Genomic DNA, 16,041 nt, shown 5'->3' on the forward strand with positions numbered 1-16,041 from the left:
TAACATTTGGAGAATCACAGTGGACCTTAAGTAAGAAGTATTGCCTCTGTGGGTGGCTCAGATTTGCTCTACAGTAAAGGCTGACTGGAACCCTCCTTAGAAAGCATACATGCAGTCCACGAAAAGGCCAAACTTTCCAAGTAATTTAGCAGTTTTCCAGACAGAGACTAATAAAGAAATAGAAAGCAGTCTATCAGTCAGTAATTGGCCATGTCTGGCATCCAATCAAAACTTACCCAGGTGTGCAAAGAAGCAGGAAAATATAACCCCATAACATGAAGAAAAGTCAGTAGAGACCCAGAAGTGACACACTGATAGCAGAAAAGGATGTTAGAAACAGCTGCTATAAATGTCGCATATGAATCAAGTGGATTATAAAAATTATAATTTGCTGATGGGTTCCCCCACCTGAACAAGAGGCAGATGAAGCTCAGTGTAGGCACTGGAGCCAATGCCCCTAGGATGTTCATCCTCCCAGGGAGGCACCAGAAGGAGGCAGTTGACAGCAGTCCACACCAGGTTCCCTGGGAGGCAGAAGCAAGCTCAGCTGAATTTGTGGAGCGTAGTCTACCCAGTGTTTAGCTCCTCTTTGCCTTTTCTTGGAACTGAGGCTTCTGAGCAGGGCTGCTGAGCTTCCTAGGAAGTGTAGTTTGGCCATGGGCAGTGCCTGAGACACCTGTGCTGGGCTGTTGAGGTTTCTGGGAAGTATAGTTAGGAGGCCTAACAACTGTTATTCTAGGTAGCGGCTAGTGTGTCCTGACTGTTTAGCCCCTGTAGGGGTTTCTGGCCACATCTGCCTTTGGCCATTTTTCTCCACGTGAGTGAATTCTTTCTGGGTGTCAAGGCAGTTGAAGAGGGTAACAGAACCTTAGCCAGTGCTTGCTGGGGCAGCATTATGAGGGAATTGGCCTTGGGCATATTAATTCTGAGCTCATCTGACAGTTCTGCTTTGGCCGGGACAGACTTTGGTGGCACCGTCAGAGCCAGTCAGTTCTTGGTGAGTCTGCCCTGCTGTGTGGCTGAGGTGGGAAGCAGCCCTACAGAATCCCGTTGTTGTGTGGGACATGTTTGCCCTTGTTCTTCCTGCCATCGTGGGCCAGATGGATCCCATGTTGGAGGCTGGGGAGGGCACTCAGGGCATGGGTCTTACTTAACCCTACTCTGCTGACTTTCTCCTTTTACACGCCAGATGAAGCTTTTTTAGGTATGTAAGTGTCTGTGTGTCCTATGGGGTGTCCACAACTGGCCTATTAACAACTGCATCACTGTTAACAGAAAGCTTCTAGAACAGTGTCTACAGTGCAGTGCTTTGAGGACTAAGCAACTTTTAAATAGAACTTTTGTTACAAGTGGGAAGATTTATGTATAAAGAAATTTGACACACTTAGAAACTTACAACTCCTGGTGCACAGACTTACAGATTCCATCCACTTTGTCTTGATTCCCAGTGTAGAACTTGGGTCTGTAGATTCTAGAACCTGTCAGACCTCAGAGTAGAAGTTCAGTGTCAGCTCTCCCACCAGAACTTGCCTGACTGTGATCCCATGCAAGGGAGAAGACAGTCCAGATTCTCATTGCCTTGCTCTGTATCTGTATTTAGGAGTGGGGGTAGAGAACTGGGAATTCCTCATTGGTGCGGATAAGTCTGCCCTCCGAAGGCTTTTTTCCAACTCTAGCTTTGTTTTTTTTGTTTGTTTTTGTTTTTGTTTTTCGTTTTTTTGAGACGGAGTTTTGCTCTTTTGTCCAGGCTGGAGTGCAGTGGCGTGATCGTGGCTCACTGCAACCTCCGCCTTCCAGTTTCAAGTGATTCTCCTGCCTCAGTCTCCTGAGCAGCTGGGATTACAGGTGCCCACCACCACACCTGACTGATTTTTTTTTTTTTTTTTTTTGTATTTTAATAGAGACAGGGTTTCACCATGTTGGCCAGTCTGGTCTCGAACTCCTGACCTTGTGATCTGCCCACCTCGGCCTCCCATAGTGCTGGGATTACAGGTGTGAGCCACCACACCAGGCCAGCTTTGTATTTTTAAAAAGTTGTCCTTCGTTAAGGGAGGGAAATTGAGTAATTGTCACAATTCTAAAAGCTGGGCCTCTCTCTGAAATGTCTGCTTTACTCTTGATAAGAGATCTTTTGTCAGATGTTCAGAATCAGAAAAGACAACAGCTAGATCATACCTTAGAAATGATAGCCTTTTCCTAAGAGCCGAAGAAAACCATAAAAGCCCTGGTGAGGTTTTGTTTCTTACTTTTGCCTTTCTTTCCAATGGCTTTGCAAGGCTTCAGACAAATAGCTATTAAATGGAAATACATTTCTAATTTAAAAATTTCAGAAACCATCAAATCAAGGTTCAGGCAAAGATAGAACGAGGAAATGTAGCTTCATACAGAGTGCCTCAAGTTTGAATACAGGTGAATAAATATGTAAGAATGTATGCTGTACTTAAGTTTCTGGTTTTGTTTGTTTTGTTTTTTTGAGACAGAGTCTTACTCTGTCGCTCAGGTTGGAGTTCAGTGGCACGATCTTGGCTCACTGCAACCTCTGCCTCTTGGGTTTGAGTGATTATCTTGCCCCAGCCTCCTGAGTAGCTGGGATTAAGGTGTGCCACCACGCCTGGCTAATTTTTGTATTTTTAGTAGAGATGGGATTTCACCATGTTGGCCAGGTTGGTCTCAAACTCGACCTGAAGTGATTTGCCCACCTCAGCCTCCCAAAGTGCTGGAATTGTAGGCATGAGCCACCACAACTGGTCTGTTTCTGATATTTCTGGTGTCAATAATGTATTAATTTTCTGTTGATGCCAAAACAGATTCTCACAAACATTTGGCAGCTTGAAACAACACAAATTTGTTATCTCCCAGTTCTTTAGGTCAGAAGTCTGGATTGGCTTGACTGGTTTCTTTGATCTGGATTTCAAAGACTGAAGTCAAGGTGTGGGCCAAGAGGGCTCTTACTGGAAGACTCTCGGAAGAATCCATTTTCAAGCTTATTCAGGGTGTTGGCAGACTGATTCTGAGATTTGTTTCTTTGCTGGCTGTCAACTGGGAGTTGTTCTCTTATTTATTTATTTTACTTTTTTTTTTTTTTTTCACTTGTAATTTTTTTTGAGACAGGATCTTGCTCTGTCACCCAGGTTGGAGTGCAATGGTGCAATCTCAGCTCACTGCAACCTCTGCCATAGTAGATGTTGAATCTGCCAAGCTGGAAGTGTGTCAGTTCCAGAAACATTTCTGTGCTGTTTCATAGACACTTCCCATCAAGCCCAATTATAAGTGTTCAAGTCTGTCATTTCCCATAAACAGGCTCTCAAGCTACCAAACCAGATATCTTTAATTTTTTTTTTTTTTATTTGTTTTTGAGATGGAGTCTTGCTCTGTCACCAGGCTGGAGTGCAGTGGCAGAGGCAGTCTCTGCCTCCTGGGTTCAAGCAATTCTTCTGCGTCAGCTTCCTGAGTAGCTGGGATTACAGGCGTGTGCCACCACACCCAGCCAGTGATATTTAATTTCAAACATGGAGAAGAGTCATGGAGAATAGAGGGTAAAATGCAAAGTCAGTGCATTTCAGGTGAGTGAGAACCAACAAGATGGGAGACCTGGAAAGTAAAGTAACTGGTTATGAGGGGTGGACCCCTTCCAAATGTGTTTAACAGGGCTAAGACTTGGAAGGTGACTACAGATACCTAGATCGTTGATGAGGCTCTCTTGGTTGGCGTTTCAAAGAAAATGTGCCTTTTTTTCTCTTTATATTGACTCAGATTCTCACAATTGACACATCATCACAGCACTACCTTTTTTCCTGGGGTAAGAGTATTTGGCCTGAGTTTTGTATTTCCTACAGACCTCAGTGAGTCATATGAGAATGTATCAAAGCAACCTAGAAGGTGGGAATGCTCACCACAGTGGTGTTCCTGTAAATATGGTGTTAGAAATCTTTGGGAAGGCTGGGCATGGTGGCTCACACGTGTAATCCGAGCACTTTGGGAGACCCAGGTGGGTGGATCACCTGAGGTAAGAAGTTCAAGACCAGCCTGGCTACCATGGCGAAACCCTGTCTCTACTAAAAATACAAAAATTAGCTGGGCATGGTGGCGAGCACCTGGTAATCCCAGCTACTCCAGAGACTGAGGCTGGAGAATTGCTTGAACCTGGGAGGCGAAGGTTGCAGTGAGCCAAGATTGCGCCATTGCACTCCAGCCTGGGTGACAAGAGCGAAAGTCCGTCTCAAAAAAAGAAAAGAAAAAAAAGAAATCTGTGGGAAAGTTCATTGACTGTTGCATGTAGAATTAAAGAAGAATGAATCAGTGAGGCAGGATGACTGCACTTACCTTTATGTGAAGAGCTGAGAAGACTTCATTCTATCTTGCTTCCGACAGATGTTGGTTCCTAAGACTTAAGTTGGCCTCTTTTCTTGGTACTCATTGTTTGAACCTGATGGATGGACTTTTTCCATTCTCTGGGCATCTCCTTCTCCTAAAGCCTTCAGAGTCAGACAGCATAAGGGTGGTTCATCGTTGGTAATTTCCTTTCTTTGTTCCCAGTGTGATCTCTTCGAATTCATGGACTTAACAATACTATTTATATGCTAATGACTCACAGATTTCTCTCTACAGGCTGGATATTTCCTTATCCTCCTACATTTGCCTGGGAATTTCTTGGAGATCTAATAGCTAACTCAAACTTCAAGTCATCCTTGCTTCACCATTTCACTCATCCCACAAATGCAGTCCATTTAGCAAGTTTAGTCTTCTCCTTATATCCCAAGGTCCTCTACTCCTTTCTCTAACAGTTATTTTCACTCAAGCTTCGATGTCCATTATCTCTTACCAAAATTATGATAGTTTTCTCTAATAGACTTTCAGTCCTTTACTCTTGTTTCTATTCTCCACGTAATACCCTTAAGGAATTTATTTTACTATTTTTATTTATAAAAATGAATATGGGAGTCAGGGGCAGGAGTCAATGTTTCTAGCCCCTCACCTCCAAAATCCCTAAACATTAAGATAAACATCAGAAACATCTTGATTCTTAAAGACTTCAGGTTTCGACAAAAGTGTGGAAAGTAATTAAAGCTTCATATAAGAAGGTAAATCTTAGTTGGAAGATGCAAATATCTAAATTATGGTCTAGGCTGGGCGTGGTGGCTCAAGCCTGTAATCCCAGCACTTTGGGAGGCCGAGACGGGTGGATCACGAGGTCAGGAGATCAAGACCATCCTGGCTAACACGGTGAAACCCCGTCTCTAATAAAAAATACAAAAAAACTAGCCGGGCGAGGTGGCGGGCGCCTGTAGTCCCAGCTACTCCGGAGGCTGAGGCAGGAGAATGGCGGGAACCCGGGAGGTGGAGCTTGCAGTGAGCTGAGATCCGGCCACTGCACTCCAGCCTGGGCGACAGAGCAAGACCCTGTCTCAGAAAATAAATAAATAAAATAAATAAATAAATAAATAAATAAATAAATAAATAAATAAAGGTCTAAAAATGCTATATGATGTAGCAAATTTATACTCTTCACAGGGCACAAGCCTAAAAATATTTATGCTGTAATATTTAAGACATAGTCAATGTTAGTTACTGAAAAACATACACACAGGATGTTGCTTTTAAATTGGAAATCAGGACATGTCATCCTGCTCCCGCTATCATTGGGAATGGCATCCTGTTACTGTTAGCACAAGATCCAAATTCTTTTCAGGATCCTCCTACAAAGGAGCATTCCATGATTTCTGCCTAGATGTTTTTGTTTACTTATTAATGAAAAGTGTTTTGGTATAACATACATATAATGTAATTCTACAGCTAGGTAACTTTCTAGTCAGCACACTGTGCAACCAGCACCTAGATCAAGAATCAAGAGTTCTGTGCAGAATGGCATTGGGTGAATCTTACACTGTTTATCTGTTTTACATTCAGGCCATTATACTTACTGTCCCTACGTATGTTTTTTAGGAATATCTTTATTTATTTTTTCTTTTCTGCTTTTGAAAATGCTTATCTCCAAATGGTCTAGACTTAATGAGAAGTTCCAAAATAATATACAAATTTCTTGCGCATTCTTTTTGCAAGTTTCCCAAAATATAATATTTTACCAATTTGCTTCATCTGTACACACACACCACACACAGGTATGTTTTTTCTGAACTCTTTATAACTCGTGTGTATTTCATAGAAAGGGCATTCTTTTGTATAATCAGAATACTGTGATCAAAATAAAAATATTGACATTGATACAGTATTATTATCTAAAATACAGAGCGTACTCAAATTTAACCATCTTACTAATATTTTTTATAGTAAATGGGAAAAGAAGCCCTTTTCTGGACCTCTTCTTGTTATCTCACTTACTCTATTGTGCATACACTAGCTTTCATAACATCCAGAAGTCAGAGCTTGCTAATTATAACCAATACTTTTGGAAAGAAATCATATGGATGCAATGAATGTGCAGTGAATACTTGTAAACTACTCATGACCATACCTGAGAGAACTCATGCGGGAAAGAAATCCCAGGAATATCATGATTTTAGGAGAGCCCTTCCCAGTGAGTTAAAGCTCATCGCTCATCAGCAAACTCAAACAGAAGTGAGACCCTACTGATGTAATCAATGTCATAAAGCCTTCATTGCAAATTCAGGGCTTGTGTGTCATCAGAAAACTCATCATAGAGGAGGGAAAGTCTGTACATGCAGTAAATGTGGAGAAGTTTTCCCTTGGAAGTCAAAATTCATTTTACATCAAATAAATCATTCAGGAGAGAGACCATTCATTTGCAAAGTATGTGATAAAGGCTTCGTGGTTAGGACACATATCACTGTACATCAGAGAGCTCACACAGGAGAGAAACCATATGCTTGCTCAGATTGTGAGAAAGCCGTCTCAAAAAAGGCTTTACTCATGACTCATCAGTGAATTCACACAGGAGAGATACCCTATTAATGTGTTCAATGTCAAATAGCTTTGAAGACCAGATCTGAGCTCAATTATCATCAGGAAGTTTTTCATAGAAAAGGAAAATTCTAGGGATGCAGTAAATGTGGGAAAGCTTTTCCTTGGAAGTCAAACCTCATTTTGCATCTCAGAACTCATTCAGGAGAGAGACCTTTCAGGTGCAAAGTCTGTCATAAAGCCTTCATTGTTAGAACACAGCTAACTATACATCAGAGAACTCACACAGGACAGAAACCATATGCTTGCTTGGATTATGAGAAAGCCTTCTTGAAAAAGGCTCAGCTTATGAAGCATCAGTGAATTCACACAGGAGAAAGACCCTATAGATGCAGTGAATGTCAAGAAGCTGTCATCTGGAAGTTGGATCTCAACAATCATAAGAAAAGTCATCATGCAGTAAGGAAATCCCATGAATGCAGTGAATGTGGGAAGGTTTTATCCTCCCAAAAAAAACTTTGTTATATGTTGGAGAACCCATACAGGTGAGAAACCAATGCAATGTATGTGATAAAGCCTTCACATTAAAGGGAAATATCATTGTATGTCAGAGAACTCATACAGGAAATAAATAATATGAATGCTGAGACTGTGATAGGGCCTTCTCCAGTGAAGTATGTCTCATGAATCATCAGCCAGTTCACACAGGAGAGAGACCCTATCAATGCAATGAAGGTCAACAAGCTTTCACCCAAAAGACAGGTCTCACTAAGCATGGTAAAACTTGCCATGCAAGAATGAAATCTTATGGATGCAGTGAATATGGGAAGGTTTTGTCCTATAAGTTAACTCTCATTATATAACAGAGAACCTATACAGGTGAGAAACTCTTCATATGTAGTATGTGTGATAAAGCTATCATGGTTAAATCCTGTCTCACTGTACATCAGAGAATTCATACAGGAGAGAAACTATATAAATGCTGTGATTGTAAGAAAGCATTCGCTACTTTGTCAACTCTCATTGGTCACCAGAGAACTCACACAGGAAAGAGGCCCTGTAGATGCAGTAATGTCAAAAAGCTTCACTCAGAAATTGGCTCTTATTAATCATCAGAAGACCCAGCATAAAGGAAGAAAGTCTTTCATGCAGTGACTTGGAATATGAGAAAGCTTTTTTGATTAGTCACATCAGCTCAGACATAATAGAAGTTCCATGAATACTATGATTGTAATGGGCTCTTTTGGAACTCCTGTGGGAGAGAAACCTTATAGATGCAATGAATATTTTAAGCCTTCTTTTTTGAAGATATCCCTCATTTACCATAGGGATCTCACCAAGAAGAATGATTGGCCAGGCACAGTGGCTCATGCCTGTAATCTCAGCACTTTGGGAGGCTGAGGCAGGCGGATCACTTGAGGTTGGGAGTTCGAGACCAGCCTGGCCAACATGATGAAACCCTGTCCCCACTAAAAATACAAAAAAAAAAAAAATTAGCCAGTTGTGGTGGTGCACACCTGTAATCCTAACTACTCAGGAGGCTGAGGCAGGAGAATCTCTTGAACCTAGGAGGCGGAGGTTGCAGTGAGCTGAGATTGCACCAGTGCACTCCAGCCTGGGTGACAGTGAGACTGTCTCAAAAAAAAAAAAAAAAAAAAAGGGTGGGGGAGAGAGAGAGTCATTATGAGTGCAGTTATTGTCAAAGGAGCTTATTAGAAAATGAGAGGCTTTGCATTTAGTAGGCAGCACCTGTGGATGTAATGAAAATGATAAGTCATTCTCAAATTATATTTGTTACACATTAGGGTATTCATTCAGGAGAAGGACCCTACAGATCGAGTGAATGCAGGAAAGCTAAGAAGAATCACACCTCATTGCAGGTAAAAATTAAAATCTCATGAACGTTTTTACAATGAGAACTTTCTCCAGAAAGTCAAAACTCTTTGAATATCTTGTTTAAGAGAGAAATCTCGTAGATACAGTGAATGTGATTGTGATAAAGTCTTCCCAGTTAATGTTTATCTTCCTAATTGTAGCAAACTCATACAAGAGGAAACCCCTATTAATGCAGTAAATGTAGTAAAACCTTCATGTAGATACCAAAGGTCACTAATTATATCAGCAAACCCATGTAGTAGATAGGTCCTTCTGAAACGGAATGTGGAAAGCTTTTGAAAGTGATATATACATCAGGTACTTAAATCAGAAGGGAAAACGATAGAGTTAAACTTGGCCGTTGGCCGCAAAACCCATTGCATAGCAGGAAAGAATTGCAGTGATTGTCTAAAATTCTTATTTAAAATTCAGAGCTCCTGAATTTCCCCCTAACTCACTTATCAGGGAGATCCTATTCTCAAAGAAGGCAATATATAGGTTCAATGCAGGCATAAAATCCTAATGGAGCCATATCTATTCTGCTTCAGCAGATTCATATATTTACCTAAAAGCTATGGTTATAGTCACAGGAAATAGTTTCTGTGGAGGATTAGATAGCATTAAGCATCATAAGTTTTTAAATATAGGAGCAGAATTTGCTCCATACAGTGATTTTATGAACGCAGTGAAAGTGGTAAAAGCATCAGTGATAAGTTATTTTTTATTTCATGGATTCACTTCTTCACATCCTACCATGTCTTAAATTGTGAAGCATCTTGTGATCTGGAATATCATAGTAATTGTCAGGGCTTTTTAAATGTGTGATGGCACTTTAGATTTGAGTAATTACACTTGCCTGTACATATAATTTTACAATGGTTTTGCATTATTGTAGAAAGGATTCCAGAAAATATTCTATAAATATTAGACATTTCATTGTCAAATATTCCTTTTGAATATATGAAAAATAAGAATATAATAAGGATTAGTCAAATAGTGACAAAGGATTTTAGGGGTTATGTTGTGGACTGTACTATGTGACATGGACTTTATATATTTATAAACTTAATAGTGTTTATTTGGAATTACATGAAGAAACAATTTTCAGGGTTAAAGAAATTCTCAACATAAGACAAAATGTTGAATAATACAAGGTAGTGCAAATAAAATGTTTTTTTCTTATGAATCAAAATGTCTTGTAATACATAATTTGACTCATTATTAAGGAGTTTAAAGGATTATACCACTTAAGTGTGAATTCCTTATTTTTACTGTCATTTGTAGTATTTTTGCCAACTGTGATGATCCATCACAAGTAAAAGTTTACATTTTTCTAGAGCCTTGTGACTCTGAAACATCCAAAGATTATAAAAGATTTACCTAAAATTTTTAAAATCCAGCAACACATAAGAGTGATGGAAGAAAAAAGTGTGAGGTTATATGAGGTGAGTTTATGGCTATATATTTCAAGTTTGTGTCACACAGAAACTTTTGATTTGTTATGATAATATGCGGTGGTTCCTCAAAAACTTAAATCCAGAATTACCATATGAATTCCATTCCTAAGTACAATACCCATGAGAATTGAAAACAGGTACTCAACCAAATATTTGTCCATGAATGTTTATAGCACTGTTCACAATAGCCAAAATAGCATTTGGTTGAAAAACTCAAATGCTTATCGAAGGATAAATAAATGAAATGTGCCACATGCCTGTACACATGAATACATAAATGAATATTCAGCTGTACAGATGAATGAAGTACTGATGACATGTTGCATGAATGAGCCCCAAAAACATTATACTAAGTGAAAGAAGCCAAATGCAAATTCCACATTTTATACTTTCATTTATATCAAATCCTCTGAATAGGTAAATCTATAGATAGATAAAGCAAATTAGTGGTTACTGGGCACTAGAGGGGAAGGGAGAATGGAAACCATCTGTGTAGCATGTATGGGGTTTTCTTTTAGAATGATGAAAATGTTTTTGAACTAGTTAGAGATGGTGGTTGCATAATATTGTAAATGTACTAAGCTTCACTGAATTGTACACTCTGAAATTAATATTTGAATTTTTATATGAAGAAAATTATATTTAAAAAGAAAAATATTGCATGAACTCTGGCACTTCAAGTATGGACTTTTTTTTAACAAAATGAGACTGACTTGACTGAATCGTCTATAAAACTTCTAGTGAGTATTCTAGTTATTAAAAATCAAGGTTTTTATTATCTCCATGTGAAATAACTGACCTATTTTAGTTATCAGTGAAACCTATTGTTTTGCAAGGAATTCTGTAAAAATGTACCAGCAAAATCTTGCTTATTTTTTTCTCCAGATTTTTGCCCCTTCCCCACTTTGTTTGACAGTTGTCAAGAAACCTTTTCTTCACCATTTTATTATGAAAATCTTCAGACATAAAGATGTTTAAGGAATACTAAAGTAAACACTAATCTGGATTTGACCATGGCAACATTTTTCTGTGTATGTTTGTGTGTGTCATATATTCTGACAACCTCCTATTCACCCTGGTGGGTGAGAGAGGGATCCCCTACCCTAAATGGTATGGCATGGCTGAACACAACACCTGACACTGGCTAGTTGAAATTGACAGCAGTTTATTAGTCACAGATACTCACAGCCTGAGAGGGATGGTCATTGCATATAGGTATTGCACTCAGGAATAGAGTGAACAGGCACGGAGATTGTGGGAAGTAGGCTTTATAGTAATGGAGAGGGTAATGTGCCCATGGTTTCCATGGAAGAATGCAATTGCTTTGTGTACTTCCATGGGCTGAATATTGATTGAGGACCACGTTGGGTGCAGCTTGTTCACCTGATTGGGGAGTTGGCTGGCTGGGAGCCTTTCCTGTGCAGTGGGAGCATATCTGGTGAGAGTAAGGGAATTCAACGATAGGCCTTCAGGGCTCTGTAAAGCTCAAAGACTAAAAGCAGGCCAGACACAATGGCCTGCACCTGTAATCCCAGCACTTTGGGAGGCCAAGGTTGGAGGATCCCTTGAGCCCCGGAGTTTGAGACCAGCCTGGGTAACACAGCAAGACTCCATTTCTATAAAAAATTTAAAAATAATACTTTTAGAAAGATTTAAAAGCAGCGCATGAGATAATAGGTTCTTAGAGTTCAGTATATGTGTGCGTGTGTGTGTGTGTGTGTGTACAGATACATATGTATCTTGTGTGTGTGTGTGCAGATATATATGTATCTATGTATTTCTGGTGAGCAGCCTGAAAGCTACAATCACTTGCCACTTGAGCAGTTTTCAGGCAGTCACCCACCTGAGAACTGGATGGTGGATGGATGAGGTTCAAAGACAGAGCTTTGAAGAACATTGGTTTCTCCTGTTTTCTGTATTGGTTCACCAACCTACTAATAAAAATATTTGTTCTTACACATGTAGAGGCCCTCTGGCATATTCCCAGTTCTGTCAAGATATAAAATTGTGGTCTATGCTCTTCTAAAAATCCTGAAACGTCTACTACAAACTATACATTTATTCTCCTTTCTTTTCTTTTCTTTTTTTTTTTTGGAGATGGAGTCTCACTCTGTCGCCAGGCTGGAGTGCAGTGGCATGATCTCAGTTCACTGCAGCCTCCGGCTCCCAAGTTCAAGCAATTCTCCTGCCTCAGCCTCCTGAATAGCTGGGATTACAGGCATGTGCCACTACACCCAGCTAATTTTTGTATTTTTAGTAGAGATGGGGTTTCGCCATGTTGGCCAGGATAGTCTTGATCTCTTGACCTTGTGTTCTGCCTGCCTCGGCCTCTCAAAGTGCTGAGATTACACAAAATACACATTTCTATTGACTTTCCCAGATGTTGTGTTCATGGGACTCGTGGTTGGAGCCAGTATCTACATGGTACTCCTCCTACATAGACACCACTGGAGAGTGAGGCATATTCACACCCTCAGCAACTCCTACAGATTCTCCCCTGAGGCAAAAGCCATTCAAATCATGCTGCTTCTAGGAAGTACTTTCATTTTCTTTTACTTCTTCAATTTTGTCCTGCTCATTTATAATGCTGTTCTTTTCCAATCAAGCCTCTGGCTGCAGCATACTACCACCTTTCAGGCAGCATGTTATCCCTCCCTCAGCCCCCTGATCTTGATGCTTCGAGGTCCCCGAGCACTAAGTTTCTGGTCTTAAATGGTGAAAAAAAAAATCCAAAGTTACTGATGGTCCTGTTCACAACAGTGTCTCTTCTTCAAAGAATCTGGTTATTCACTTAATAAAGCAAGGATGTGTGAAGGGGGCCAGCCTCTCCACACCTGTGGGTGTTTCTCGTCAGGTGGGATGAGAGACTAAGAAGAGAAAGAAGACACAGAGACAAAGTATAGAGAAAGAACAGTGGGCCCAGGGGACCGACGCGGAGGACCCGCGCCGGCACCAGTCTCTGAGTTCCCTCAATATTTATTGATCACTATCTCTACTGTCTCGGAGAGGGGGATGTGGCAGGACTATAGGGTAATAGTGGGGAGAGGGTCAGCAGGAAAACGTGAGCAAAGGTCTCTGTGTCATAAATAAGTTTAAGGAAAGGTGCTGTGCTTTGATATGCATGTACACAGACATCTCAGTGCATTAAAGAACGGTATTGCCGCCAGCATGTCTCACCTCCAGCCCTAAGGCAGTTTTCTCCTAGCTCAATAAATAGAACACACAATCGGGTTTTACACCGAGACATTCCATTCCCAGGGACGTGCAGGAGACAGATGCCTTCCTCTTATCTCAGCTGCAAAGAGGCCTTCCTCTTTCACTAATCCTCCTCACACAGACCCTTAACGGGTGTCGGGCTGGGGGATGATCAGGTCTTTCTCTTCCCATGAGGCCATATCTCAGACTATCACATGGGGAGAAAGCTTGGACAATACCTGGCTTTCCTAGGCAGAGGACCCTGTGGCCTTCCGCAGTGTATTGTGTCCCTGGGTACTTGAGATAGAGAATGGCGATGACTTTTACCAAGCATACTGCCTTCAAGCACTTTTTAAACAAAGCACATCCTGCATAGCCCTAAATCCATTAAACCTTGAGTCAACACAGCACATGTCTCTGCGAGCACAGGGTTGGGGCTAGGGTTACAGATTAACAGCATCTCAAGGCAGAAGAATTTCTCTTAGTACAGAACAAAATGGAGTTTCTTATGTCTACTTCTTTCTACGTAGACACAGTGACAGTCTGATCTGTCTTTTCCCCACAGATGTGTGGATGTCTAGAATATGACAGACATGCACCTAAGATACGGATGATTAAAGGATTTGCATGACATTGACTTAGCGACTAGAGGCTTTACTCAGAAGGCAGGCACACAACCAAATAAACACAAAACTGTGTGGTAGCATTATCCGGATGCTCTCTGTATTTTTCCTTTGAGACACTTGATGGAAGCATGGAGGTGAGGTTGGGTACAAATAATCTGGGGATATGTTTGAATTTTTAACAGTTCATTAGCACAATTATTAAATTGGTGCAGTATTATGTATTGATAATATCAACAGTAATGGCTTTGTGCATCAACTGTATAACCCATGGTCAACCATTTAATCATTAGAAGAGTTAGGGTATTTACTTGTAAAATTAATAAATTTTGTCGTAGAGATTACTGTGCAAAAAATAAATTACGTGATAAGGTGTGATGTCCAGAATAGCAGAGGCAAGGCCTCTGTATATCCATTCTTTCATTAAATCAACATAAATATCATCACAGTCAATTTTGGAAAATAACCACAGGCTTACAATATTTTGAACAGCATTTTTTTTGAAGAAAAACATTTTGAACTTCATTAAAAATACTGGAGTATATGGAATTTTGGCCTACTTCCATATCCCTTTCCCCAGATCTGCATTACCTTGGGAAAACAGCAGCCTCAGAACCACAGTAGCCATGAAAACCATCAGCCTTGTAACCACCACCCTTACGTCAGAGGAGACAAATAAGCTTGGAAATCCTCAAAAAGCCTCATACTCAGAGCAATGTCATTATGTATCTTATCTTGCAGCTCCATGATGCAGTTCCATTCTTTGTCCTAAGTCATTCTTTCACCTGACTCAAAGCTGACTCTAAAGGAAAAGTACGATACTAGGGCACTGGTAAAAAAAAAATCAGCTTCAAATGTTTAACATTATAGTAGCCTAAGCCTGCAGTGCCGTTAGGGAGCAAACAAGAGCTCTGAAAAATTGTTAAAGGGACATCTGAAGAACAAGATGTTAATAGGGAGCTCTTGAATACTCTGACATATTCCTGAGGATCTAGAAGGCCCAACACATACACAGGGATGTGTGCATGCCCTTGAGATACCTGAGGGTACCAGTAGTTCACCTCTGGCTGATCTTGAAGCCCTTGAGAAGAAGGAAGAGAAGGCTAAAGTAGACTTATAAACTGCTTGAGCATTGAAGTAGACACACACACACACACACACACACACACACACACACACAGCGCCCTCAGCAAAGAGTGGAAAACTTACCGGCTCAAAGAAATGAAGGAAATCTTGATTAATCATTAGCTAACCAAGAAGAGACTTCAAGTGACTGCACACTGCAGGGAATACATGAATTACTCCAGGAATGCCACTAAACAAACTGCAGCAACAACAGCAACAATAAACCCTGGGCAGAGAGGGAGTCTGATTTCCAAAGTAACAACTTTATATGATCTAAAATTTCTATATTCAACAAAAATTTGTGACACACAAAGAATCAGAAAAGTATAGTCCATACTCAGGTAATGAGGTTGTCAACTGAAACTATCCCTGAAGAGGCTCATGTGCCAGACTTAATATGCAAAGATTAAAAGTCAGCTATGTTAAATATGTTCAAGGAACTGAAGTAAACCATGTATAAAGACCTATAAAGTAGCAACAAAGATAACAGGTCTCAACAATAGATTTGAGCTGGCAGAAGAGAGAATAAGCAAACATGAAGCTGGGTCAATGGAAATTACCAGTCTGTGGAACATGAAGAAGTGAAACAGAAAAAAAGTGAAAAACATAAAGTGAATGGACCCTCAGAAACATATGGTATACCTTCCAGCATACCAACATATATGTAATGTAAGTCTCAAGAGCATGAATAAAGGGAATAAGAAGCAGAATATTTGAAGAAATAATGGTCAAACCTTCCCAAATTTGATGAAAATTATTCTGTCCATCTAAGAAGGTCAATACATTTCAAATAGGCTGGCACAATGGCTCTCACCTGTGAACCCAGTACTTTGGGAAGCCGAGATTGGAGGATTGCTTGAGTCCAGGAGTTCAAAAGAAGCATGGGC

At 40.3% G+C, this 16,041-nt stretch overlaps 1 protein-coding gene across 1 annotated transcript in view; it reads left to right on the top strand.

Annotated features, from left to right (window-relative positions):
• ZNF577 (zinc finger protein 577) overlaps nucleotides 1-15,751 on the top strand; it is a 34,022-nt gene extending 18,271 nt beyond the window's left edge. Inside the window, exon 7 of the mRNA XM_031934813.1 lies at nucleotides 14,610-15,751. Coding sequence (XP_031790673.1) covers nucleotides 14,610-14,653 — 44 coding nt within the window. The 3' untranslated portion in view covers nucleotides 14,654-15,751. The remainder of the gene's footprint in view (nucleotides 1-14,609) is intronic.
• Nucleotides 15,752-16,041: the final 290 nt, after the last annotated feature.

This window comes from Piliocolobus tephrosceles, chromosome 21 (genome assembly GCF_002776525.5).
Source record: "Piliocolobus tephrosceles isolate RC106 chromosome 21, ASM277652v3, whole genome shotgun sequence".
Lineage (NCBI taxonomy): Eukaryota > Metazoa > Chordata > Mammalia > Primates > Cercopithecidae > Piliocolobus > Piliocolobus tephrosceles.